General features: G+C 39.5%; 3 protein-coding genes and 1 long non-coding RNA gene across 6 annotated transcripts; 2 read left to right on the top strand and 2 right to left on the bottom strand.

Annotated features, from left to right (window-relative positions):
• Positions 1 to 173: 173 nt before the first annotated feature.
• Positions 174 to 1,922, bottom strand: LOC146367739 (uncharacterized). Its single transcript, XR_014797489.1, has 2 exons — positions 1,628 to 1,922; positions 174 to 1,553 (listed from the first exon to the last, which is right to left on the bottom strand). It is a non-coding gene; the product is annotated as an uncharacterized LOC146367739 (long non-coding RNA).
• Positions 1,923 to 3,750: 1,828 nt separating this feature from the next.
• Positions 3,751 to 17,308, top strand: gjc2 (gap junction protein gamma 2). Of its 3 annotated transcripts, XM_084911836.1 has the most exons (3): positions 3,752 to 3,887; positions 12,736 to 12,865; positions 14,982 to 17,308. In XM_084911836.1, the coding sequence occupies exon 3, from the start codon at positions 15,011 to 15,013 to the stop codon at positions 16,265 to 16,267; it is 1,257 nt and encodes a 418-aa protein (XP_084767962.1). In that variant the 5' UTR covers positions 3,752 to 3,887; positions 12,736 to 12,865; positions 14,982 to 15,010; the 3' UTR covers positions 16,268 to 17,308. The 3 variants fall into 3 exon arrangements, with proteins under 3 accessions (XP_084767964.1, XP_084767962.1, XP_084767963.1); XM_084911838.1 differs by lacking the exon at positions 12,736 to 12,865 and having other exon boundaries at positions 3,751 to 3,887; XM_084911837.1 differs by lacking the exon at positions 3,752 to 3,887 and having other exon boundaries at positions 10,750 to 12,865.
• Positions 17,309 to 18,756: 1,448 nt separating this feature from the next.
• iba57 (iron-sulfur cluster assembly factor IBA57) lies at positions 18,757 to 22,570 on the top strand. Its single transcript, XM_084911839.1, has 3 exons — positions 18,757 to 19,302; positions 20,261 to 20,610; positions 21,873 to 22,570. The coding sequence occupies exons 1-3, from the start codon at positions 18,908 to 18,910 to the stop codon at positions 22,262 to 22,264; spliced, it is 1,137 nt and encodes a 378-aa protein (XP_084767965.1). The 5' UTR covers positions 18,757 to 18,907; the 3' UTR covers positions 22,265 to 22,570.
• A 4-nt stretch (positions 22,571 to 22,574) lies between these two features.
• Positions 22,575 to 25,881, bottom strand: jmjd4 (jumonji domain containing 4). Its single transcript, XM_084911835.1, has 6 exons — positions 25,629 to 25,881; positions 25,379 to 25,544; positions 25,168 to 25,293; positions 24,814 to 25,081; positions 23,191 to 23,337; positions 22,575 to 23,102 (listed from the first exon to the last, which is right to left on the bottom strand). The coding sequence occupies exons 1-6, from the start codon at positions 25,879 to 25,881 to the stop codon at positions 22,767 to 22,769; spliced, it is 1,296 nt and encodes a 431-aa protein (XP_084767961.1). The 3' UTR covers positions 22,575 to 22,766.
• Between the last annotated feature and the right edge of the window lie 4 nt (positions 25,882 to 25,885).

Below are 25,885 nucleotides of genomic sequence, written 5' to 3'. Positions count from 1 at the left end.
AAGCAAAGCAAGGAGGTTCAGATTTCTGATGCAGTTCTCACATCAGGAGCACATTTCCCAATCGATGTTAGTCCTTCTCTTTGGGTCTCACTGCTATTGTTTTTACACCTATTTCACATTGTAATCTGGAAAGAAAAGCGTCTAGACTACACAGACCTGGCTGACTGAGAACCTTCACGGACCTATTTCACATTGTTTTTTATTTATTACGCCTTAATTTCAAACAAAACGTCTGCTGAGATTAACATCTCTTAAACTAAGCTTAGCATCAACACATAAAACAAAGAATTTACATAGGCAAGAAAAGAGATCACCCAGTAAGACTTTATACATAAAAAATATACTTTAGGCTAAATGTAGGGAAAAAAAAAAAACAAAAAAAAAAAAACCACATCATAAAGTACACAGTAATGTCTACAGGACAAAACATTTGAATTGAAAAAGAAAAAAGCTGACACATTTGCTGTCACAAGCTTTAGGTATGAACAGAAATATCATATGTTATAAACATGTAATATTTTAGAAACAGGTAGAAATGGAGGCCACAGTTCTGCAAGCCTTACTGCTCGTCACTGCTTTTGTGTCCTTTTGAAGTTTAGGGTCTGGCTGCTGGACTGGGGTCAGCATGCAAGCATGGTTCTCATCTAGATTTGTGTTAGGATACTGTCTGTACAGATGCTTGTGTGGCAGCACGAGGTGAGAATAAAGTAAATACTCTTCACAGTTTAAGACAACGCCACTCTGGGAATTTCACCCAGAGAATACTGGAAGTAACACTAATCACCAAGAAGGCAGTTAGGTTTGTTATACTCAGTACAGAGACAAGGTTCAATGATAAAAACAAGTTAACAATTTATTAATAATTATTTAAAACACCGTATAAAAGCACAATCATAAATATCCATGTACAAATATGCTTAAAAAGGTATTCAGAGCTGAGGCTTACCAGTGGAGGGGCAGGGATGCCACGCACAAACTCCAAAAAAAGAAAACACACCAAGACACAAGTGCAACACAAAATCACACACACTAATAAACTAAACAAGGCAGGTGTGTACACTCAAGGATCCCACCACCAAGGCACCCTAGTCTCCTCCACGTCGGCACTCCACATCTGAATAAAAGAACAAAGAAAATTTTAATATATTACAACAAAACTAATGTAGCGCTGGGGGATAACCCAACTGCAGGACCACACTGGTGATCTGCAGCTAGAAAAAGGGCCTCCCACCAGTGGCGTAACAAAAATCAAAACAACAGAAAACATACAATCGGGATAAAACTTTAAAATCTGGAGCAAACGGAATCGCCGTGTTGCTCCAACTTGCCGTCTGCCCGACTATAAGTTAATCATCCGGTCCATTAATATGTACGCCAGCCGATTCCCATAACCGGCATGCATATGGCCGCTGTCCACGCCGACGTCCACTTTAAAAAGCTGGCAGCAGCAGGAAAAGAAACCTCACAACGGGGACAGACGGTAAAAGCAAGGCAAAGCAAAGCAGCAGCACTTCTGTTAGCGTGGCGTTGCGTAAAACTAAGGCCCACACTTCCTGCAAAGCATAATAAATAATTACTATAAACGAACAGTAAAAGGCAGCGATCGTAACAAAATTGAATTACGTACCGAGTAGAGCGCGTCATGAAACATGAGCAGAGTGGCTCAAAGGAGGCTTCTACAGCTATGACCTAAAAACAAGATCTGTTTACCACCAAGTAAGGTAATGTACACACTACAATGAGTAAACACCTGCCAGCTGCGATGGAGGCTTCAGAATGATCTCTGCAACACCAAAGGAAGTCAGGTGACCAAAAAGGAGATCATAGGTAAGAGATCCAGGAATGCTCAAATGGCCACTATTTATACTAGCGCCCCCTAATGCGCCAGGCTGAAAGTGGGTTGAACCAAAGAATAACATTCATCCTGCCACACTTGCAAAGACCAAAGTTGTGTTAACAGTAAAATGTAAGTTGTTTCTGTCTTGAACACAAATTTTTTCCTTTCTCTCCGCTCAGAGTGCCGATGACTGTACAGCCGTTGAAATGCATTTCAAATAAATGACATAAGTGACATAAATGTATCTGTAATGTAATTACTGAATTTAATACAATAACAGATTATATTACTGCAATACTGTGTAACTGTGTACTATGTGATTACACCATGATCAGGAATAGCAAAGTAAATCTAATCACTATTATGACAAAAAAGCAGGGCCCTATCGGTTTTAAAGAAGCTGTGCCAATGATTCCACACCAATCAATAATTCGATCCTTCCTTTGCCTATGTTTCACATCTGCATTAATTTGTATGAACTGTGGCTTGGTAGTTCTTACCCAACCTCAGGGTTAATGTACTCCTAGTGCTGGTCCCAAGCCTAGATAAATGGGAGAATTGCACATCTAAATCCACCCAATCTGGCAGCTAGTTGGGAAATAGGTAAGCAGCTGCCACCAGGTTTTAGTTCTTGTTTAACCTTTCTGACAGAAAAAAAGACAAAAAGAAAAGCTACTGAGGAGGAATTAACATGAGGCACATATATATTTCAAAGTATTATTGTTATTAAAGCTCAGGACATTTACATACTTAATCACAATTTCTTCAGCTTAAAACAACACAAAGTGATAAGTGTTATCTGCAGAGATAATCCGATTACTTTTTTCAAGTAACGAGTAAAGTAAGGGATTACTATTGCAAAAAAGGTAATTAGATTACCGTTACTTTGCAGCGTTTAAAGCGTGGAAGTACTGACCTTACTTTGAGTTTAATTCCGTAAAAAGTGACAAAAACATTAGCGTCCGCTGTTCACTGCGTGGGAAGATAACTTCTTTTTACAGCGAAAAAAAACCCCCTAAACTTCCAAGCAAGCACCGAGTGCGCTACCACGGGAATGTGAAATTCACAGAGAAACTCCCGGATTCTTCCACTGACATAAAGGCTGCGACACACCTGCACCAGGGCAAACCTCCGCCTGCCCCACTCCTGCTCAACTCCTGCTCAACAGATAAAAAACAGAGCAACAGGACCGCTGAGTCTTTGATGTTATTTAATTTCTGCTGTGTTTTACTTACTTCTATTTGAAAGAGTGAGTGTAAACACAAAAAACTATTTTATTTTATGTGCTGGAATGTGCAGAAAATAGGTTTAAATGTTAAACAAATTTCTTCCAGTCAGAGAATGTTGCACATAATTAAATTTTTGCTTGATGCATAAAGTTAAAATATTAAAACTAATAAAACAAGTTTTAAAAAGAGACTTTTTCATTTGATTACATTTTATATGAAGGATTATGCAGAAAAAGTAGAATCGGGCTGAAGGATCTATCGCTTTATTACCTATTCAGGTTCTAAATCATGTTTTTAAAAAGTAACTAAGAAACTAAGTAACTAATTACTTTAAAAAAAATAAGTAATCAGTAAAGTAACAAGATTACTTTTGGGGGGAAGTAATCAGTAATTAGTTACTGATTACTTTTTTCAAGTAACTTGACTAACACTGGTGGTTATCTGCTGTTTTAACCAGCAGATAACAGTTTATAATTTGGGGAAGTAATCTGACTCATGCACCTACAAATATTTCTTAGGTTTAATGTTAACTGATAAATATCTCAGTAAGTTAAATAGGCCTGCTCCTGGAAACAAAATAAACTGTCGGTGGTCATGGCAATAGAGGCACATGAGCCGGGAACAATGGGGCCTTTGGCAGGATGCTGCTTTCCTGAGTGTCCTGCCTGTACTTGGTGGTGAGGGGTTTTGGATAAAAAGGACCCTATTGTCTTGCTCATCCTTCTTCTGAGCTTTAGCAATGAAAGGATGCTTCTGGATGCCTGCCCAGTGTGCGTTACTATAAATTCTAAACACATTTTCTTCTTTACCCACATGGACAGGTAGGTGCAAGTCTTTTATTGTCCTTTGACTGTAGTGCTGTGGATTATGCTGAACATTAGTTTTAATGCTTAAAAATTAATTTATGCGTCGGTAGACGGGAAATCAGTGAGTGCCTCCCATTGATCCCCTCAGAATAAGTCAATTTTTTTTCTTTTTTGTACTTTATAGCTTTTTTTGGCTTCATTAAATAGGAGACAAGAAAAAAGACACGCTGTGGAAGAGAGCCAAAGATGAATAATAACTACTGATAACCAGACTTTGGCAAAGTGGTGACACATCTGAATAACTTGCAGTTATGCATAATTGTTTGAACTGATGATCTGGGATTCTGCAGTTTTTTTTAGAAAATACTTCAAGTGACCTTCTCAACTTGTGCACAACAAGTTCTCCTTTTTACGTCTTTGCTGAGTTCATTGTGTCCCATTGTTCTGAGTATTAGTCAATCGAGTGAATTTTATCAAATTAACAAGGTAACATTATTACCAAGAGAAAAAACATCCGCTGGCCTTCTCAAGTTAAAAGACGTTGTAGAAAATTAGTTCCTTCACCTATTGTGAAGGATCAGGTGATAAGTTGGGGCCTGATAATTCAAAATCTTGTATGTGAGGAGAAGGGCTTCAAGCTTCTATTGGGCAGTAACCTTCATGATAGTTCTCCAGTTTTCTTGAACAATTTTAAAAGCTCTTCTTTGGGTGTTGGCTGTTTTTTGTTCTATCCTCTGGCAAGATGATTGTACACTTCTTAAATAATAATACTGATAATGTTTTGGGGAGGTCAGTCCATGACTGATAGTTTTCCATTGTGTGTTTTTCTGTCCTCGTATGCTTTACTGGATTGGTAGTGTTTGAGATCATTGTGATGCTGAAAAATAAAGCTGTTGTCAGTTAAATGCTTGCATACATGGTGGATCAAAATCTGACGGTATCTTTTTGGGCTCATAATTCCATCATTTTTTTTTACAAGATCCCCAACACCATCGTAGTTTTGTCTCCACTTTACGGTAACATATTTGCGTCACTGTTGCCAGTGTCATACCGTGACACCGTGTTATGGTAAGTTACCGTTCTTCAGGATGATACTGTTGCTGTTGTGCTATAATAGTCTTGGAAAAATTATGCACTGTAGCCTCTTTTACGGTGATAGTGACGCCAGTGAGATACCGTTATGCCTTTTGTCATAAATTACATCGGCAAAGTAACATCATACTGTGGTTAAGAAATTGGTACACTACCGTTTATTCACGCTATGTCACTGTTACCACGCTTCAAGGTAATAAACTGCAATATATTTACTTTGGCTGAAATGGAACCAAAGGCTGAACTATATTTTACCAATGACTGTAGACACTGCTGTTGTACTTCTCTGCTGGCCTCCTCTTTACACTGATTTTCAATACTGAAATGGTCTCACTTCCACCAAGATCATTTCTTTTTGAGGTGTCAGTGAACAACTGATGGACCAACTGCAGGGCTAGATGCATCTCTCAGGTCCTGTGTCAGAGCTTTTAAAGACATTACTTTCAGATACTCTTCATCTGCTGTAGTTTTCTAGGCCTGCCACTTGTTCTTTTGTCCTCCACACATCCAATTTCCTCTGATTTTTAGGAACACACTATGAAAAGTACTGAGATGTGACAAGTTTGCACATTGGGAATCACTTGTTGATGGAAAAATACTATTTTATACCAGGTGAATTACCTTATCTTTTTTTATATTTGATATATTCAACAAAAGAAATGGGATAAAAATATGTGTTTTGCAAGAGGCTACTAATAACAAAGTGCCTAAAGATACAATTTAAAACGGAGTCTCTTTACATTTTCTGTTTATGTGTAGACACAACACCGTTCATCCCTGCTTCAGGTATCTTTTTATGCTTGAAGGCTTCATTGGTGAGTGTTACATGGCTTTAATGACCCCAGAAAGTTTGGCTCCTTAGAAGTAAAATATGAAGATGATGAGAGAGATGAGATAGCCTTTATTTGTCAACTGCAGTTGCCCACAATCGAGATGACAGACCTTACCAACCGTACATACAATACACACACATCACATTGGGGAGACAGGTCACGGGAAAAAAAAACATTGAAATGTGTAACACAAAAGGATAATCTAGGAATGCACAGATATCAACACACCATAACACAATAAAACACAGACAAGCAACATGGGAGAATATTCCAGAGTGTACAGCTGGATCTGGGACCGCTGCAATCTTCAATCGCGCCTCCAGCTGATACGCTGTCCATGGGAGGTAAGCATGGGAGGAGGCGTTAGATTCGGGGGAGGGTTGGTGATAGTATCAGTATCACTGTACATGTTTCGTGCGTGTGTGTGTGTGTGTGTGTGTGTGTAGGTGGCCTTGATGGAGGGACAAAGAGTTCTGACAACAATCTGTTATCATGGGAAGAATTTGTTGTTCCAGTCAGCTTCGACCCTGGCAGGCCTTCAGCTGGCGCCAGTGGGATAGCCGCATGAGTAAAGATGGTGAATGTTTGAGTTAGTGCGAACAACTGCATCCAATTTTTATAGTTGGTCTAATGTCCGTCAGTGGTCACCAATTCTCTCAATTCCCTTAATTCCTGTTCTTCTTCTCCAAGATCTTATCCATATTGTGTTCAATAACACAGTCTTACTCACAGCCTTGCCCATCATCTATCATGTCGGCCAGCTTTATGGGATTTTGAACAGCTGTAGCCGCTTCTTGTTCTTCAACAAGCCAAGTCCGAGCCAGCTCCGATCAGCCAGAACTCTGTTATCGTGGTTCCGAATTGGTAGATGTCATTCAATGTCCTCCACCGAGAGTGTCGCCAGACACACGACGCAACCGACCATCGAGTATCCAGCAGCAACCGTCCCCGCAGGACAATCGGGCACTCCCAAACCCAGGAGGGTGTGAATTTTGTTATGGGACCAGTTGATCAAATCCATAATTCTTTAGGTATTAGACAACAAAGACTGAGAAACTATTTGAGGGTTAGAGTTAGACGAGACTAGACGAAGACATAGAAGCAGCAGCAGGGAAGATAAGGGAGGGAGAGGGCGAAAGATGCGTCCGAATCCTCTGAGAGCCAAAGAGAAATGAGACATGACTCAAAACCTTTTCACAGTACTGTTACTTCAATATTTTGTGCTATATTGCAGTTCCTACATTTCTTAAACAGAAAAACTGAACAGCAAGAAAAAAACAATAGTGCAGAAATGTGGGGAGTTTCTCAGGAAAGCAATGTGTGAAAGCCTGAAAAAGCACGCAGTCATGCCTAACAACCTCGCTTGCTCTACTCTAAATCTAAATGTTGATTGCTAGGCAGTCTCTGCAGGGATTTCCGTCTGAAGTTTTTGTGCCATGTTAACATAGACTGTGATAGAAAATAATAACATCAATTTCAACTGTTCTGCACTCCTTGGTATATAATCTGATGCATTAAATGCCTTAAAATATTCTTCCAGAGCCCTCTGTAAAAAATTTAGTTGTTAACTCTGGAACAGGTTATTTTTATTGTTTGCACACGCTTTCAAAGTTCTTAGAAAAACAGGGCTGCTAGTATTCCAACTAATCAAAGCCTAAATAGGTCAGTCACCTGTTTGCCTTAGGTTGTGCAACAGTCAAACACCTTTTAAATGTCTGTTAAGAGTTCAGCAGGAGTCAAACTTGGTGTGTTTTAAATGAGTACATGCTTGCCATCTAGTGGCTAATAATGCCAATGCCAGAAGGATAAAATGAACAAGATTTAACACATGTAGTTGTTCAAATCTAAAAAAATATTAATACTACTGTACACTTAACATGCATTCAGTGGTATAATGAATAGCTGCATGAATAATTGAATATTTACTTGGTAACAATCACAGTGACCTTGAAGGTTAATATTCTCCGGAGTAGATTAATTTTTCTTATCACAAGATTAAGACTTTAATTGTTATATGTGTTAAGTACTATAGTACTATACAATGTAATCATAGGTGGAGTTATGATCTGAACTGATTGTATTAATTTACAACATTAGAAGATTAAAGATTTTTTTTAAAAAGTATCTTGCTGTTATCTGAGGATGTCCCGCAGCGTTGCTATCAGTGTCTGGAGTTCACTCAGTTAGAGAAAGGCAACGGCACTAAGATGCCCAGAAGAAGGAAGAAGCTGCCTTAACATACCCCTGATAGTGCAAATGAACCCTGACTAGGTCTGCTGCTCTTTTGAGCTTGCCCCAGCTCATTCCCTGACATAGACATTTAAGACAAGATAACGTCATGGCCTCACAGCTCTGCAAGCAAAGCACTGTTATTTTAATTCTTTCTTTTTGATGGCTAGTTGTGAGTTGGATTGTATTGCTCTGATGGAAAACCTAATCAGAAAGTCATCATATGAATAACGGTGGTCAAGTTACACAGTGAATGCCGTTATGTTTATACATTGACTTTTACAATATTAGTCAAAGCTTTTATGTTGCTACCATTTTTTTATAACATTTTGAAAACTTTTAAAATTTCTCTAAAATTCGGTTATCTTTCAGAATTTAACACTGAAACTCTATATTAGGTTATAGCTTACAAACAGACCTATGAGCTCATACCCATGGAGGAGGTATCTGTCAATACTTCCTCAACAGTATTGGTCAGAATAAACACACATGATCACCTAATCGGTCGTTACACAAATCAAGGTTAAGTTCAAGGTCATATTTCACAAGAATCTGTGCTCCTCCCAGGGCACTGGCCAGATTTTCGTGAAACCTGCACTCAGTAATCACCCAGTGTGTTTTCATCCAAACTGTGCCTGAGATAAAGTTCAAGGTCAAGGTCATTTTATGGATACTAACCTGTGAACTGTGAGGGATTGTGAACTGGATAACCTACAATTTCATTTCTTTTCTTGTTTAAGACGGCAAATTTTCTTCTGCTTTCCAAACTTTTCAGCATCTTTTCAGCTGCTTTGTTTTCTTCTATAGGGCTCAATAGCTCTTTTGGTTAATAAAGATTACTCTGTGTTAAGGTGTGTTACTCACTTTCAAATTTAACTAGACAACTGGTTCCATGCAAATATTTTCATTTAAACTCAAATCAAATGACATATCTGAGAAGATTTAACTAAAAACATTGCATAATTCATCCGTGTCACATTCACCACAGCCATACAGTCAGTTCTACAGGTGAGAATAGTTCAATATTGTAAACTACCTAATGAGACAACTACTAATGAGTTAAATTTTAACTGGCAATGAAGGCTGGCCTGATATAGCTCTGAAGTTTACATAATAATAATGTTTTAATCTTCCCCCTATAGAGCAATGGGAGTGTGGATATATTATCTCTGTTAGTAATAGAGTTTTTTTAAAATCTCTGTGACTGCCAGATTTGCTGCAGTGTTGCACGCTATTTGTCATATTTATCTTTAAGTGAATATGGACGTGCATGAAGACGAGAGCTTTTACCTGCATGTCGGACTCTTAATGTTTTATTTTCTCTGTTCATTTAACACATTCAAAAATAATAACCAAGTCGACACTTTAATATTGAAACTAAACAAATTTGAACTTTCAGTTCCTTTGTCAGCGTAATGTAATGCACACTCAATACGAGTTGCTTTGCTCATGTGTGGGGGACGCAGAGCCCTGTCTGAGGGAAGTTGTTGGCATCCTCCTCAAGGCTTTTCATGCAGTCGCTTCAGTGGAGTCCAGCCTTAGTGAAACTGGCACGGGACGCACTCACCCCGGGGGTAGGAGATGCTCAGCTGAGAAACTGGGAGAAAAATGAACAAATGCGATGGGACTGCCACCACTCTCAGGCTGCCTGTGGGACAGCCCTTCACAGCCTGGTAAGAGTAGTTTAATGATAGTGGTAGCAGAGGATCAGAGAGGAGGAGTCCAAGGGCCAAGTTGCATGTTTTTGCTCGGGTGTCTTGTGTCACTCTTTTCTCCCAGAGGGTGGGACACATCCAAGTCACATGGTGGAGCTTGATCTGTTACATAAACACAGACCTTCACAGCCCCCAGTCTACTCGCATCAACTTTGTTCAGTAAATACATGCGGATAAACCTGTTGTGATGTCATCAGCGGCGTCCAAGGACAGTTGTTGAGATGTTCGCTCCTCCATGCTGCATCATTCAGCAGTCACTATGCCACAAAACTTAAAAGCTTGCAGTGACCTCTTAAGACGTAACCGTCTGCGACTCAAAACTTACATTTATTTGGTTGGAATATTGATGCATGAAGTATAAGTATACAGTATACATGAACCAGGGGCTATGAAAATGGTTATGAAATGGTTTATATAGTGAGTATTCAATTCAGTGTATTTTTAAAACCTTTTTTTTAAATCTGGTAAATTCATGAGACATTCCAGTGTCTTTTTTCTCTTTATTTTAAGTGATCTGTTTAACATATAACAATAAATATAACCTTAATGAATATTAAACACCCTCTTTTGGCTGTTAGATGTGGCCAGTCCTTGTAATAACAGCAAAGTCAAACAATGTCTTACAGGGGAATACTGTAATATTTTCCTGGCTCAGGGCAGTCCAATCAATACTTATCAACATGAACTTCAGTTTCCCAAAGCTAGAACAGTCCAAGGACACAACGACTGTGTATTCAAAGCTAAACAGCCAATGGGTTGACTCTATGGGTTGTTTTTATTCAGTAACTTTGTGCATCTCATGCATTTAAATGCACGCATTTTAAAGCTGAGTTTTTATTGTTTGTCACTGCCACTATCAATTTTCATATCATGTCAATTTTTTCTTAATCTTCTGCTGTAAAAACAGTAATCCTGCCAACAGTTATTTATAAATAAAATTTAAAAAGCAATACTCAGGCATACATTTTTGATTACATAAGGTGTTTTAGTAGATAATGGTTCTAATATCTTGACTGAATACATCTGCATATTAATCTCTTCTAATATTCTGAGTGCTTCCTTCGCTCAGAATGTTATAATACCAGAGTGATAAATGCAGTTCACATCAACAGTGAGCAATTTATACAACTGTTGAGGAAAATAAACTCTAACTGACTTCAATTTTAAGTCACACAAATGTTCACTTCTTAGCTATCTTCACTGGACCATCTGCATCTTCTGGATGATGGAAGGACTTTAGAGGGAGAGCAGTGCGTTACAACTTAAAAACACGTGCCTAATGGTCCCTTAGGGAAAGCACATGTCCAAACGCCAAATGCTCAAGCCCTTCCAGAAGCATCCCCTATCTTCTTTTCCTCACTGCTGCACCAGTGGTGCTTGCTACACCGCATCTCCTCAGTCAAATGGAGAGGCGAGCCTTGAAGGCGAGGCCTCTGGAGGAAGGCTCCTACAGGCCCAGATGGCTAGCACTCAAAGATTTATTAAGACCACAAATGACTCAAAAAGAATGAGATTTTAATGCAGACTTCTTTTTTACTGCTATTGTTTTAATCTGGGCATTTATTTCTGTTGGCTTCCCGCGCTCATAATATTGCAACAGTGTTTAAAGACACTGGATATCAAGAATTTTGCATCATTTCTGAGTTGAAACTGTGATTTGATTGATGGTGGACTTGCTGATGTTGTTGAACGTTATTCTCTGCTTTATAGCTGTACACAGATCATAATTAAAGAGTTATTGGGGATCTGGTGAAAGTAACTTTATAATAATATGGCCAACGTGACAATGACCAGGCACATTTCATTAATGCAAGCCAGACACTAACCAGTTTATCTGTCTTCTATTAAAAGTAGTCGAGTTTAAATCTCTTTCAAAACTTGATGGCAAGGTCTGGCACATAGAAGAAAGCGATGGAGAAATTCCTACTTCTAATCTTCCACGAATCGCTTCATCATCTGTATTTTGGTGTTTCATTTCTGAAGCAATTAATGTAATGCACGTGTATGTGTGTGAGATTTCTGTTCATATAGCACAAGTCTTTTCATCATGATAAAATTATGGCCATTACGTCTCTTTAGTAACAATTTATGCCGCTGCACTTCACAGACCAAGGTGAAAGCTTTAAGTATAAACACCAAGTTGGGAAAAGACGTGCAGCCGCAGCAAAGACTGCGACCTGTCCACTGCTTCTATCTGGCCATCTGCCTGGACAGAAGATCTAAATATTATGACACTTGATATAACTGAGCATACCTGCTGGTGACATTCTAGCGGATCTGTATTGAGGCAAGGTGGCTTATATCTCAGTGACACTGCTGTCCTTACACTTACTTGCCTCCCCAAAGTTGTTTTTTCATGACCGTCACCCACTGTAAACTGTTATGTAATTGATAATAGAGAGGTTGCCTGTCTGCATTTATTTTTTGTTGATATGCTTGTATGTGACAGAAAGAGTGGGATAGAGGAAAATGTAGTGATGTCTTAAATGATCTTTTGAGAGAACTAAAACTGTTTATCAGTCATTAAAATATAAAGGTGCTAGAAGCTGAGGTGCTTACTGTATGTTGTCGGAAACAGAACGCGATAAAGACGATGACAAAGTGAGAAAAAGTAGAGAAAGAGAGAGAGAGCGATACTTCCATCATCTGCGTTACAAATGTTGCACACGAGCATTGGGGGGAGGTTGACTGTGTTGAGATTAACGTCCTCCCTCAGCTGGGTGTTCGTTTCAATCTGCAGTACCATATCCTCAAGTCTGAACCCTTGGATGAGGGTCAGTTGCCAGAGGAGGATTTTTTCTTCTCTGCCTCTCTGTTTTTTTTATACTTCCTTCTTGGGCAGGAGGCTGGTGTAATAGAAACCAGACACAGGCTAGAATGTGAGGCATTCACAGCGGCGAGACTTCACTTCTCAACAGAGTGAAAAACGGGATGAAAAGAAATTCCAGTTCAACAGGTTTAGTCATTTTTCTTATTTTTTTGTGATTCTGGAAGTGATCAGTAAGACGGAGAAGGCCAGGACATTAGGATGGAAGTGGTATTCCATGGATCAGACTGTGGAGGCGATATCTAGAGAGGGCAAAGGAGACCTTCAGGATGGGGAAAACATGTGCAACTTTTCCAGGTGAGTTGTTTCTAGACGACTTTCTTCTCTAGTCTAAACCAACTAGATATTTTAGTATTTGTTCAACTACAGTCTTGCATCATGGCAGCATGGATGTGTTTGCGTGGACGTGTTTCTGAAAAAAAAAACCTTGCTGAAAGACATTTTGACGCTACTGCAGCAGTCTTTCACATGTCAAACACTCTGACATATGCAAAGCAACTAAATGGAAAAATGTGTAGCAGTTGTTTTATATTGTACAGTGCAAAAAATATGTCCCAATCCGAGAGAATATTTTACGATTCTACTCTAATTTAGCCAGAGTTCCCTTTCATAATATGGTTTTATGTAAAACATTATTGTCAAGATGCATAAACCACACATTTTAAATATTTTGTGTAACGTCCTATATAACTACCTCTAACTGCTTCACTAAATACCTCCCTGTTATTTACACAATAAACAAATTCTGGGACATTTGACAAAAAATATGGTAACTCTTCCTCTTTTTAATGATTTGGAAAAATATTACAGCATTAAATTAAATCAAATTAAATTAAATATCCAACCTTAATTTTTTTTTTTACATGTAATTAATAACAATAGTTACTCTACTACTACTGTAGGCCAATTTATATTAATCCTAAAAAAAAACTAAGAGACTCTATCAGGTTCCACAGACATTTAAAACTCAAGGGCCACATTGGGCTGAAATTGCTGCAGCTCTGCAATACAAACAAAACTGCACAAAACTGATATTAAATTTTCTAAAACGGTTTTCTAAGCACATCAGCAGCGAGTGTAAATGTATAGGAGTTGTTATAAGAATAAGGTTGATGTTAAGATACACAGCAAATTCATTGCATCCTACATGAAACAGCCCTTCTGTCATGCCATCCTGGGGCAGAAGTGAACTGCCCACCATAGGTGCCATCTGCCTCCATGACGCCGTAGCCCTCCCCAGCGTCAGCAGTGCTGGATCTGCAGGGGAGGCCTCGTGGCAGAGCAACAAGCCTCTCCTGTTCTCTCAGATGGCAGCAGAGATGGCACATCACACGCCAGGGAAAGCAGTGTTGCATTCATGAGATCACCGTGAACCATGAATGAAGGGACAGAAGTACTACGCTGTTTCCCTCCATTACAGTTGCCTCACTGAGTCAGTTGTGATGCAGGCTATGAGAAGAGTATGACACTGTGAGATCTCATTTCTGTGTAGGATCATTGGCGTGGAGTTTTATAACAAAGCTTGCAGTATGTTTCTGAAGAGGCGCTCTTTGGTATCCGAACTGGCTCGAGTTCTTTTCTTGTAGCAATCGGTTTTGTTCTGTCTAATCAAATGATTGATGGCGCGTTTGTTTGTTTGGCTGATGGAATGCTTTCTTTTTGTCTTTTAATCTTCCCTGAGCTATTTTGTACTATTTCAACCATGTCAAAAACTATTCCAGGATGTCCTAATGACTTTACCCTATGCATCAACACAAGCCTTTGTTTATTTGTGGCTGTGCAATCACTTGAAAAGAGAAATATCCTTTACAAAAAGAAGTAGCCAAGTGAGCTGGTCACACGTCCATACTGTATGTTTCGGCAAGTATGCTTGCAAAGTGACTGTTTAAGTCTGAGATAGCAACGAAATCAGTGAAACACCTTTATCATAAAATTAAAATTAATTTGCTATAATTGCCTTTCTCTTGAAAAATGACGCCACACTTTTCAGCAAAAACTTCACTAACAGAAAATATTTTAAGACTATAATTTGGTCTTAAGTTTAAGGAAACTCAGATGCTTTGCTGTTCAGGGACTGTAAATTACATCTGGGTTTGTTTTCTTGTCATCGTCTTCCTGGGATCTAAAAAGCTGTGGGATTTTTTTTAATACTATTTTTGTATATTTTTGGTAATTGTATCTTTATACAGGAGAGTAAAAAAAAAGATTAATTTAATTGTCACTTAAAACCATTTTAGTTAGAGAACACCACACAATGAATACAATGGGTTGATTAGTCAAAGACTAGAGTTCATTACAGTTCTAAATGACAGTTTGTTAAAATGTAAAATGTTCACATCATCAGTCCAAAACATCTCTTGAATAGTTTCTTACTTACATTTAATTATTACTTATCTTATTTTCTTTTTAACAGATTCTAGTTGAAAAGCTTCTTAGAGCAACATGAGCTGGAGCTTTCTCACTCGCCTCCTGGAAGAGATCCACAACCACTCCACCTTTGTGGGGAAAGTGTGGCTGACTGTGCTCATCATCTTTCGCATTGTGCTCACAGCAGTCGGAGGTGAGTCCATCTACTCGGACGAGCAGACCAAGTTCACCTGCAACACCAAACAACCAGGCTGTGACAACGTATGCTATGACGCATTCGCTCCCCTCTCGCATGTTCGCTTCTGGGTCTTCCAGATCATCATGATCTCCACTCCCTCTGTCATGTACATGGGTTATGCCATCCACAAGATTGCCCGAAGTTCAGAGGAGGAGCGCAGGAAGCAGCAAAGACTTCGCAAAAAGCCACCTCCTCACTTGAGATGGAGAGAGAGCCACCATCTGCAGGAAGTCTTAGAGGAGGAGGAAGATGACGATGCGGAGCCAATGATCTATGAGGATACACTGGAGGTGCAGGAGGCCAAACCTGAACCAGTAAGCAGTACTAGCAAAGACCCACCAAAATATGATGGCCGCAGAAAAATAATGCAAGAAGGCCTGATGAGAATCTATGTCCTCCAACTCATGTCAAGAGCTATTTTTGAAATTGCTTTCCTTGCTGGACAGTACCTCCTTTATGGTTTTCGAGTTAATCCTTCGTATGTATGCAACAGGGTGCCCTGCCCACACAGAGTGGACTGTTTCATCTCCAGGCCCACAGAAAAAACAATCTTCCTCCTAATTATGTATGTGGTAAGCTGTCTTTGTCTCGTGCTAAATGTCTGTGAGATGCTTCACTTGGGGATTGGCACTTTTCGGGATACTCTTCGCATGAAGAGGAACCGTGGCCAGCGGATGTCATACGGCTACCCATTCTCCCGTAACATCCCAGCGTCCCCTCCAGGGTACAATCTTGTGATGAAGACAGAAAAGCCTAGCAGGATCCCCAACAGCCTCATCACACATGAGCAGAATATGGCCAATGTGGCCCAGGAGCAGCAGTGCACCAGCCCAGATGAGAATATCCCCTCTGATCTTGCAAGTCTGCACCGGCATCTACGGGTTGCACAAGAGCAGCTTGATATGGCTTTTCAAACCTACCAAACCAAAAACAACCAACAAACCTCCAGAACCAGTAGTCCTGTGTCGGGAGGCACTATGGCTGAGCAGAATCGAGTTAATACAGTCCAAGAGAAACAAGGAGCAAGACCCAAGTCAGCCACAGAGAAGGCTGCATCCATTGTAAAAAATGGGAAGACTTCTGTCTGGATCTAGTGATAAATTTCCTTTAGTAGATAACAGTGAAAACTATCAAGTCCCCAGAATTTCAAAGTGACCCAGGTGGAGTATGTGTTTGTGTGAGATACAACTTTGGACGATAACAAGTGAAATATCAGTCTCACTATTTTAAAGAAGTACAAAGTAGGAAGACAATTTGGGGGAATAAAAAATAAACACGAAGGAATTATTAACTCCAGTATCATAAATCTTCTTTGTTACTGTAGCGTGTCATATTGTGCTTGCCATAGATTTTGGTTATAGGCTAACAAATGCTTGCTCAGTTTATTCATCTACTTCCAATTAAAATGTCAAAGCATAAACAGACTGCTTCAAGCTAATTACCATGACTGATTTGAAGAAACTTTACTTTGAAAGGACACAACTGGATCTAAACCTGAAAATGCAGTCTAAGACACTGTACACATGCACAATGGCTCATTCTGAAGAATGATGAATGTTATTATTATTAGAAAGATGCATGTTTAAAATTAGAAGTATTTCTGGATGTAGTATGGACGAGTGTCCCCTCAAGAAAATTAAATGTAAAATTATATATACATAACTGTTTGACACTGAAGGCTTTAAATCTTCTTAGTGTCATCGCCAATCAATGTGTCCCAAAGCCTTGCAGTGTCACATTTGAACAGAAAGAGGTAAGTAAATAGAAAATACACTAAATCCTGATTTTATGCAATCTGAAGCAGATGATGCATGCTTTGCAGCTGGGAACATACAGCATAGACATAGGCTATAGTAAAAATCCTGTCCTTAGCTATTCAATAAGCTCCTAAGTCTTGGCATGTTAAATGAGATTATTACCTTTTTTTCTGTTTCTATAATTGCTTTCATAATAATGGTTAATCCTGCCTTCGCTGTTTTCATACAACAAAGTGCCTCAAACCTTAAAAGACTGTTCAAGTATTTTATTTATGAAACAAAGATAAACTTGTTTGAAACCTCAGATTTCTGTCTTTACAGCAGCACTCTGCTTTTGTCTCACTGTGCTAATAAAGAAAGTGTTTCTAAAAGTGCAAACGCTTTAACGTTGTTTTTTTTATTGAAGTCTGACTACAAATTAGAGCATTGAAGAAAGTTAGGATGTTACTGCAGGTACTTCTCTATCACTTCTGACCATCTGCTGGTTGAGCCTTATCTTAAAATGGGGTCATACCTTTGCTGTCATTGCACCAGGACTTTGGAATTTCTCCCAAGTGACCTCAGACAAACATAGACTCTGAACCTTTTTAAACCTAAGCTGAAGAGATACCTTTTTTTGTTTGTTTGTTTGTTTAGCTTTTAGATATTCTTACTTAAGTAAATAAATAAGTAAATTCACTTACTTACTGACATAGTTTAATTTCTATTTGTGTTCATATGAATCTGGGCAAACTGCATTCAGATAAAATAAAGGCTATTTCTCCTTTTTATGTAATCAATGCCAAACCTTAAGCTCTACAGGCTGTGCATATGCATCTATTAAGGTACATGTAGGAAATTTTCAGATTATCTCTCATTCCATTTGCCCCAAATAATATTAGTTGCCCTACATTTAATTATTTCAAACATTTAATCTGTTGTCTTATAAAATCACAGCTAATGAAAGATCAACATCACAATGTGGGAGCTGGCCACTCCGCTGACTTACAGATTCACAGCACCACGATAGTATTAAAACAAGAACATTCACAGAGCGTTACTCCCCCTGAAGGCCAAGGCCTAGACCACAGGTGTCGAACTCCAGGCCTCGAGGGCCAGTGTCCTGCAGGTTTTAGATGTGTCCTTGATCCCACACAGGTGATTTAAATGGCTAAATTACCTCCTCAACATGTCTTGAAGTTCTCCAGAGGCTGGTAATGAACTGATCACTTGATTCAGGTGTGTTGACCCAGAGTGAGATCTAAAACCTGCAGGACACCGGCCCTCGAGGCCTGGAGTTCGACACCCCTGGCCTAGACTAAAACTTTGATGTTTTTATTACAAACTGGTATCAGCCTGTTATGGTGTAATTCTACAGAGGGTTGTACAGCTCTCTCCATGCCCTTTCATATGCTATATTACTCAATATGGTTTCTTTACATTTTATTTTCAAAGTCAATTTTGACCTTGAGCACTATCTGTCATATGTTTAGCCAACCTAGGTACTCATGTCCCTCAAGGCCTTTGTGAAGTTTGAAGATTGTAATAAAAAAAAGTGTGTAATACAAAGTTTTTACTGATTATTTTTACATTTGGTGAGACGTTCGACAAAATTAAATCAGCTCGAGCTGTTCTTGTTGTCTACCTATCACGCAAAATTTGAAAATGACATCATTACTGAGAAATATGCAGAAAACTCGCAAACAAGCAACTTTAATAACTTTGATTTTTGCTGCTTTGCTGTTCTGTGTGTCGTTTTTATGTTTTACAATCTGATAACTATTTATAAAGGGATAGTAGGATAGCTTTTATTCTATCAATAAGCGTCCTTTACCTCACGAGAAGACGACGGGAACAAATATCGCTCACTGACACACACGTGCTATCGAGCAATGCATTGTGGGATTTCAAAATGGAGCTGTCTGTGCAGAGTACGCTGTGATATCCTTGGTTATTTAGCTGTCCACTGTCGTTTTTAGTGGAGTAGGCAGTCTTTTTATGACTCAGTACACTCCCGTGCCACTGTACATCATGGGGGTTTTGTGCTTTGCTCGGGGAGTGCTGGCGTCCGCCTCCGGGCTCGGTGTTTACGCCAGGAAAAAACCCGGAGGTTTGTGTGTAACCCTTCTCTCGAGTGTGTTAGCTCCAGCTGGGATCCGTGTCAGGAGGTACAGCCAGGACACGGGTAATCCTAAACACTCCCCGGGGCAATTTGTGTGCTATTACCTTCCGCACAGGAGCCTGCTGAAAATTCAGGGACAAGACACGAGCGCGTTTCTCCAGGGTATTATAACCAATGACATGGCGGTGCTGGATGAGCCTGGACACAGAGCTTTATACGCACACATGCTAAACGTACAAGGAAGGACACTATATGACATCATATTGTACAGGTAAGAGCAAACTTAGAGCACTGTTCAAACGCTTATAAGTGCATTCAGTAAACGCGTTATCAAGAGGGTGTGTCTGCTTACAGCCTACTTACGTAAAGGCGTTTTTTTCCGAGGCGTCACACTGGCCGACATAAGCTTATTTTCTTTTTTCCTTCTATTTTTTAAACCCCGGAAAAAACCAAATGTATGACAGAAAACGAGCTCAGGCTGACAAACCCTTTATTTAATAAGCTGTAAAATTCAGCACAGGAACAACAACAGCTCGTCTTTATCACTTGCCTATTTTTACTGTTACTAAAAATAATGTTAATAAAACTTTAAAAAGCAAAAAACGACTAATGTTGATGGTTGAAGTAGAAACCATTTTTAAAATTCTATATTAAAAAGCGTTTGTCATGTATGCTGTACTTGAGTACATCTAAATTATAGAGTATAACTTCTCTAATAAACTGCAAAAAGACATTTTGCAATATTAGCATCTTAAATTTTTAGTGACTGACACATGATCAATGTTCTTTTAGTTTTGATGTACATTGTTGGGTGAACCACGTTTTCTATACCTTAAACTATTTAAGATGATATTCTTGTACACCTGGTTGTAAATATCCCCAGTTTTGAATAGTTGCAGTTGTTGCAGTTCTCACTACTCATAACTCATCTTGATATCTAAACAGCATTTTTACTAGTCTTTGTAGTACTTTGTAAAGCTGTGTTTAAAAACTCCTTGCTCTGTTTGACAGTATTTGCTGTTACAGCAAATCCTGTTAAAAATTACATTCTCATAGGAGGGCTAATAATTCTCTCCTTATCTGTAAGACACAGTGGGTGACCACAGATGCTCCATCAAAGTTCCACCAAAGGTCACCCAACCAAAATAAGTGAAAACATCTGCGTGTGTTTTGCTTTCATGTTGTTTTGCATTCTTCTGAGTCACTCATCCAGTTATATTTGCTTTCAGATTAAAAGAAACAGAAGGAGGATACGGTGTTTTCCTGGAGTGTGACAACACAATTAAGGACTCCATCTTGAAACACTTGAAAGTATACAACCTCCGCAGAAAAGTCAACATTAGCCCTTGTTCAGAGCTCTCTGTGTGGGCTGTGCTGTCCCAGCAAAACAAGCCAGGTCAAGAGTTCAGTAAGCCTGAGCTTTCTTCCCCTGATAAAGCTCTGGCATGGGAGGCTGATCCAAGAACTCAGCAAATGGGCTGGAGATTTGTGCTACAGAGTGATGTTGATCCTCTCAAAGTCATTGCGTCCTGTCAGAAAGGAGACACTGAAGACTATCACAGACATCGCTATGCCATAGGTATGACACCAGCTTTGAACAAAGACAAACAAGATCACCCCGAAAGAGAGAGCAACTTATTCTGAAGGGCGAGGGCTTTACTAAAACTCTGAATTTTTTGGGGGCGGGGGATGTTTTTATTACAGTGGGAGGACAGGTTGCTTTTAATACAATATGCTCTATTATCTTTAGCCAGATAAGGACAAAAATAAGATTTACCCGTATGGGCAGCACGGTGGCATGGTGATTAGCCTCACAGCAAGAACGTCCTGAGTTCAATTCCACCACCTGGCCAGGGCCTTTCTGTGTGGAGTTTTATGTTCTCCCCGTGTTTGCCTGGGTTCTCTCTGGGTACTCCAGCTTCCTCCCACAGTCCAAAGACATGCAGTTAGTGGGTTTAGTTTAATTGGCCATTCTAAATTGCCCATGAGTGTTAATAGTTGTCTGTCTCTCTGTGTTAGGCTTGCGACAGACCTGCCACGTGTCGCAAACTGTTTTATTGGATATGCTATTATACCCTATTTATAGTGTTTATTGTATCGATTGATATGCTTTTATACCTTTTTTATACCATTTTTATTGTTTCGTTTGATATGCTTTTATTCCCATGTGAAGCACTTTGAAAAAACGTCCTGTTTTAAGAAGCGCTATATAAAGACATTTTACTTACTTAGTTACTGCCTCTCGCCCTACCGTAGCTGGGATAGGCTCCAGGAAAAAAAACCCACTAGCTAGATCCTGAGACGAAGATAAATTCATGCAGTGTGTGATTTTGTTGTGAGGTCATAGGGTGTTGTATTGAAATAAAGTATCGTGCAGCTCTCTCCATGCACTTTCATATGATATGTTATACTCTATGGGTTTTTTTATTTCCAATTTCTTTTCTAGGTCAACTTTGACCTTGGGCTATGAGAAATGAAGGTCGAGGTCAAATGCTTAGCCAACCTCAGTGTCCCCCAAGACCTGGAATATTGTTGCGAAGTTTGACAATGATCTATAAAAAATTGTGGGTAATATGAAGTTTTTGCTGATTTTTAGTTTTGGTGTGACCTTTACTGTATTCTCACCAAAGTTAAAATCGGCTCGAGATGGCATTGGAATCTACCATCACACAAAATTTAAACATGATATCTTGAAAGCTGTGGATGCTAGACTGCTAACAAAGAGACAGACAAGCACAGACAAAAGGAGGAGGGGGTGGTTCTGAGAAGCATTTATTTGTCTGAAAAAGTACTCTTATTTTATGACGCATGTTTGTGTCCTTTGCTGTTTTTGTTGTCTAGGTCTACCTGAGGGAGTCAAAGACCTTCCTCCTGGGGTTGCATTACCACTAGAGTCCAATCTTGTCTACATGCAGGGTATCAGCTTTAGCAAGGGCTGTTACATTGGCCAGGAACTCACAGCCAGGACTCATCACACTGGTGTGATTCGAAAACGCCTGATGCCAGTACGCTTGTCATCTCCAGTGGAACACCTCGAGGAAGGAACGGCACTGCTAACCCAGTCAGGCAAGCCAGCTGGGAAGCACAGAGCAGGGACAGGAGAACTGGGCCTAAGTCTGATCCGCATGGCGCACGCCAAAGAGGTGTTGACGCTCAGATCTTCTGACGACACTACAGTGACACTCGAAGCCTCCGTGCCAGACTGGTGGCCTGAAGATGCGAAATGTAACTGAAGGGAATGTTTTAAAGCTCCCTAAAAATGACATGCATCACATCTGACAGACTTCTCATGGATATAACCCTCAAGTACAGTATGTTACACTGTCATTGCTTAACAGCTGTGTGGCACTGGTCCATGTTTGGGTATTTTTTTATTTTTTTTTTGCAATAAAGCCCAAGTTTGTGTGTGTTTTTGATTTTTTTCTTAAGTATTATTTACCACTGAACTATGCACTATTATAGATTTATCACAGCTCTGTTCATACTGGACACAAATAGTGTTGGTGATTATTCAATAAATAAATATTTTAAAGAGAAAACTCATATTTTTAATGTGTTTAATCTGTCAGTGCAAAAACAAATGCAAGACATTCACAAACAATATTTGAGATTCCAGTTCATCTCAACCCAAAGATGCAGTAACAGATGTATCATCTTTTTTTTTGCACTTTTGCAAACGGGCACTTTTCATTCAAGCTATTTCCAGTCAATAACAATGGTGAGAGGCCGAACACATTACTCCTGATAAAGGAGATGCTGCCCTCTTGTGGACTGTATGGTGTCACGAATTTGCTGTAACATTGTTTCTGGCTGCAGAGTCAATGTTGAGTGATCGAGTCGCTTAAAGTCTTCATTGCACAGGAGGCATTCGATTATATGAGCTACTCTTTGTAGGTCAAAGGCCGCGTGGTAAGGTCCCAACGTGGTGAGAATCTCTGAGAGATGACGTGAGTAATCGGAGGAATCCCCAGAGGAGCAAGCGTTAAGGAAAGCCATTCTGTTGTTGGCAATGATTTTCAAAAACGAGGCAAATTCTCCATAATTGATACCGGAGCAAGCCTTCATAATTACCTAAAAAGAAACGCACCAAGCAATTGCTATTATGATCAGAGCAGAAGCACATTTAAATGACATGACTGAAAAGTTCCATGCATTGTACCTGGCAGTGCTGATGCCACGAGTCCATCGTGTTTCTCCACTCATTTATCTCTTTTTGAACAGATGACAGTTCAGTCTGAAGAAACTGCCACATGATGTCAATGTTGCAGCCATTTAGCCAGTTATGATTAATAGAGATGGTGTCCTCCTGTATGAAACAGAATGTTTTAATATGTCAAACTGGTGATAAATAAAACGCAGTGTTATACAACTTAGAGTAACTGTGATGTCATCATTTCCTGCAAAAAGCCATATTTCTACCAAAAAATATACACAAGGTTTAAATTTATGAAACATATGTTGACTGGAGGAGATAAACCAGAGCTGCTGTATTGAAACATGAGTGTGTCTGTACATGTGTGTAATGTTAAACAAAACATGAATTTTGTTTAAAACCTAATTTGAAAAAACATTATTAGGGCTCTTGTCATCTAGTAAGTAGTAAGTAATCCAGTCCATTAGATTTGTAGGCATCTGAACTTATCACTTCCTTTCATCAATCTTTGTTTTTCCGACTAGAACTGAAGACTATTAGGCTATGTTCACACTGCACGCGAAAGCGCATCAAATCTGACTTTTTTCACCCAATGCGACCCATATCCGATCACGGTATGACAGTGTGAACAGCACAAATCCAATATTTTCGTATGTGGTACTTAATCCAATACATATCTGATGTTTTAGAAAGCGACTGCTGTTTGAATGGTCATGTCGCATTAAATCCGTCTTTTACGTCACTGACACAAGACAGACACCAATTGTCAGCGCCAGAGAAGTGCCCAAGAACGCTTCCTGGCCATCCAGTGAAACTGTTGGGAAGACAACGTTGGAGAAACGTGAAAATTTTATTTGTACTGTATAATCTGCAGATTCTGACAGCAATCTGCAACTATCCTTTGAAGCACCGCTCCTCTCTAAAACAGCAATAGGGATAATTATTAGGCCATATGCAAATAACAAAATAACAAAATAACTTAAAGCAAAATTGGGAAACGTAAAGTCTGAAACAAGTCTTTATATTAAGGGCCATCAGTCAAACAATACTGTTTGGTCTGGGTCTGAACAGAGCGCGTTGTGTGTGACGTTTTCTTTTGCGCATACGGGCCACTTTGAGGGTTCTTAGCTCAAAGGAGTGGCCAGGCATGGTGTTCTGTTGCTGTCGCCCTGTCTGACATGTTTTAAGTTCAGAAGTGCTATTCTTGCAAAACTTGTTTCTAACGAGTGGTTAATTGAATTGCTGCTATCTCATCGAGAACTGTCGCTCACTGGATATTTTGTTTTTCAGAGCATTCTCTGTAAGCTGGGAAAAGTTTCTAAAATACTAAGACCAGCCGGTATGGCACAAACAATCACATTCAAAGCCACTTAAATGGCCTTTTTCCCTAATTCTGATACTCAATATGAACTTCAGCAGGTCATTTTGACCATGTCTATATGCCTTAATGCACTGAGTTAGATAATTGTGTTAAAAAGCAGCTGAACACGTGTACCTAACATTGTGGCTGGTGTTTACATTCAGTCTAACAGAACACTTCTCATAGTAAGAAATGCAACTTGTATTTTATAATACTTGGCAGACCATTTTCCTCTAGATCAACAGTAGATATCCCTCTACAGCTCTTACCAGGTTATAAACTTGATGATGCCAACCACTAGGCACAAAAATGATTTCTCCTGCCTCCTGAATGATTTCAAGAGGTTGGCAGGCTTCTTTAGCGTGTGGAAAAAGGCCTCTGTCTCGAAGTTCAGCTGACGTAACATCATAAGGGAGGTTGCCGTGAGTGTCTCGTAAAAACTCCTCCTGACCTGGAGGATACAGGAGCCACTTCTTCCTGCCACAGATGTTTGCAGACCAACTGTATGAACGGAACACATCAGAGTGGAATGGTGTCCTGGTAACAAGGAAGTGCACTGGGTCAGATCATGAAACATTTTATATAAGCTTATGTTTTGTTTTTTTGAAATAATGTTTTCATACCATGACCCTTTAGGTCCCATGTAGACAAATCGGTAGTCATCCACTTCGAGGGTGTCCCAGTATTCATTGAGCCAGTCAGAAGTAAAGAACACTGGTGTGGTGTAAACATTATGTTCTGGAAAGTCCCTGTGGAGAAATTTACAAAGGATAGTTACACATTTTTCATACAATGGTGTAAACATTTTTCTTTGGATTAATATTACTGTGATACCTTGACATGTGCCAGTCTTTAAGATAGAGGCATCCTTTGGGTGATGAGTGTCCATTCAAGATGTATTCCCTCCAGTAGTGTATAAATTCTTTAAAAGGCATGACTTGTTTGGGGTTGGCATTGTACTCCTTCGCATTGCAGTTTGCAACAGGGACTGGAGTCTCATCTGTGATTGAAACAGTAACAGTTATTAAGAATTATTACAGATTATCTTTGCAGACATTTACACAGTAATGCATGTTTGTTTTACCAAACTCTTGCAGCAATTTCTGGAAATTAGGTTTCCCATCCTCAGTCACCCACTGTTTCCTACACTTCCACTCCTCTGTGAATCTCCTTGAAAACATACAAGGGTGATTGGGGAGCAGATATTTCTTGAAAAACTTGGAATAGCTAAGCTCCTTGTCAATGTAATCTACAAAATGCGAAGACCAAAACTGTTCATATGACTGCCTTGGTATTTTGACCAGGCTGCTGCAGTTACGGTACGCCTCCCTGTCCATGATG

The sequence above is a fragment of the Perissodus microlepis genome, chromosome 18, assembly GCF_051167445.1.
Source record: "Perissodus microlepis isolate ML-2025 ecotype Zambia chromosome 18, ASM5116744v1, whole genome shotgun sequence".
Lineage (NCBI taxonomy): Eukaryota > Metazoa > Chordata > Actinopteri > Cichliformes > Cichlidae > Perissodus > Perissodus microlepis.
The sequence above is the reverse complement of the archived record's forward strand: the minus strand, read 5'-3'. Positions and strand labels throughout refer to the sequence as shown.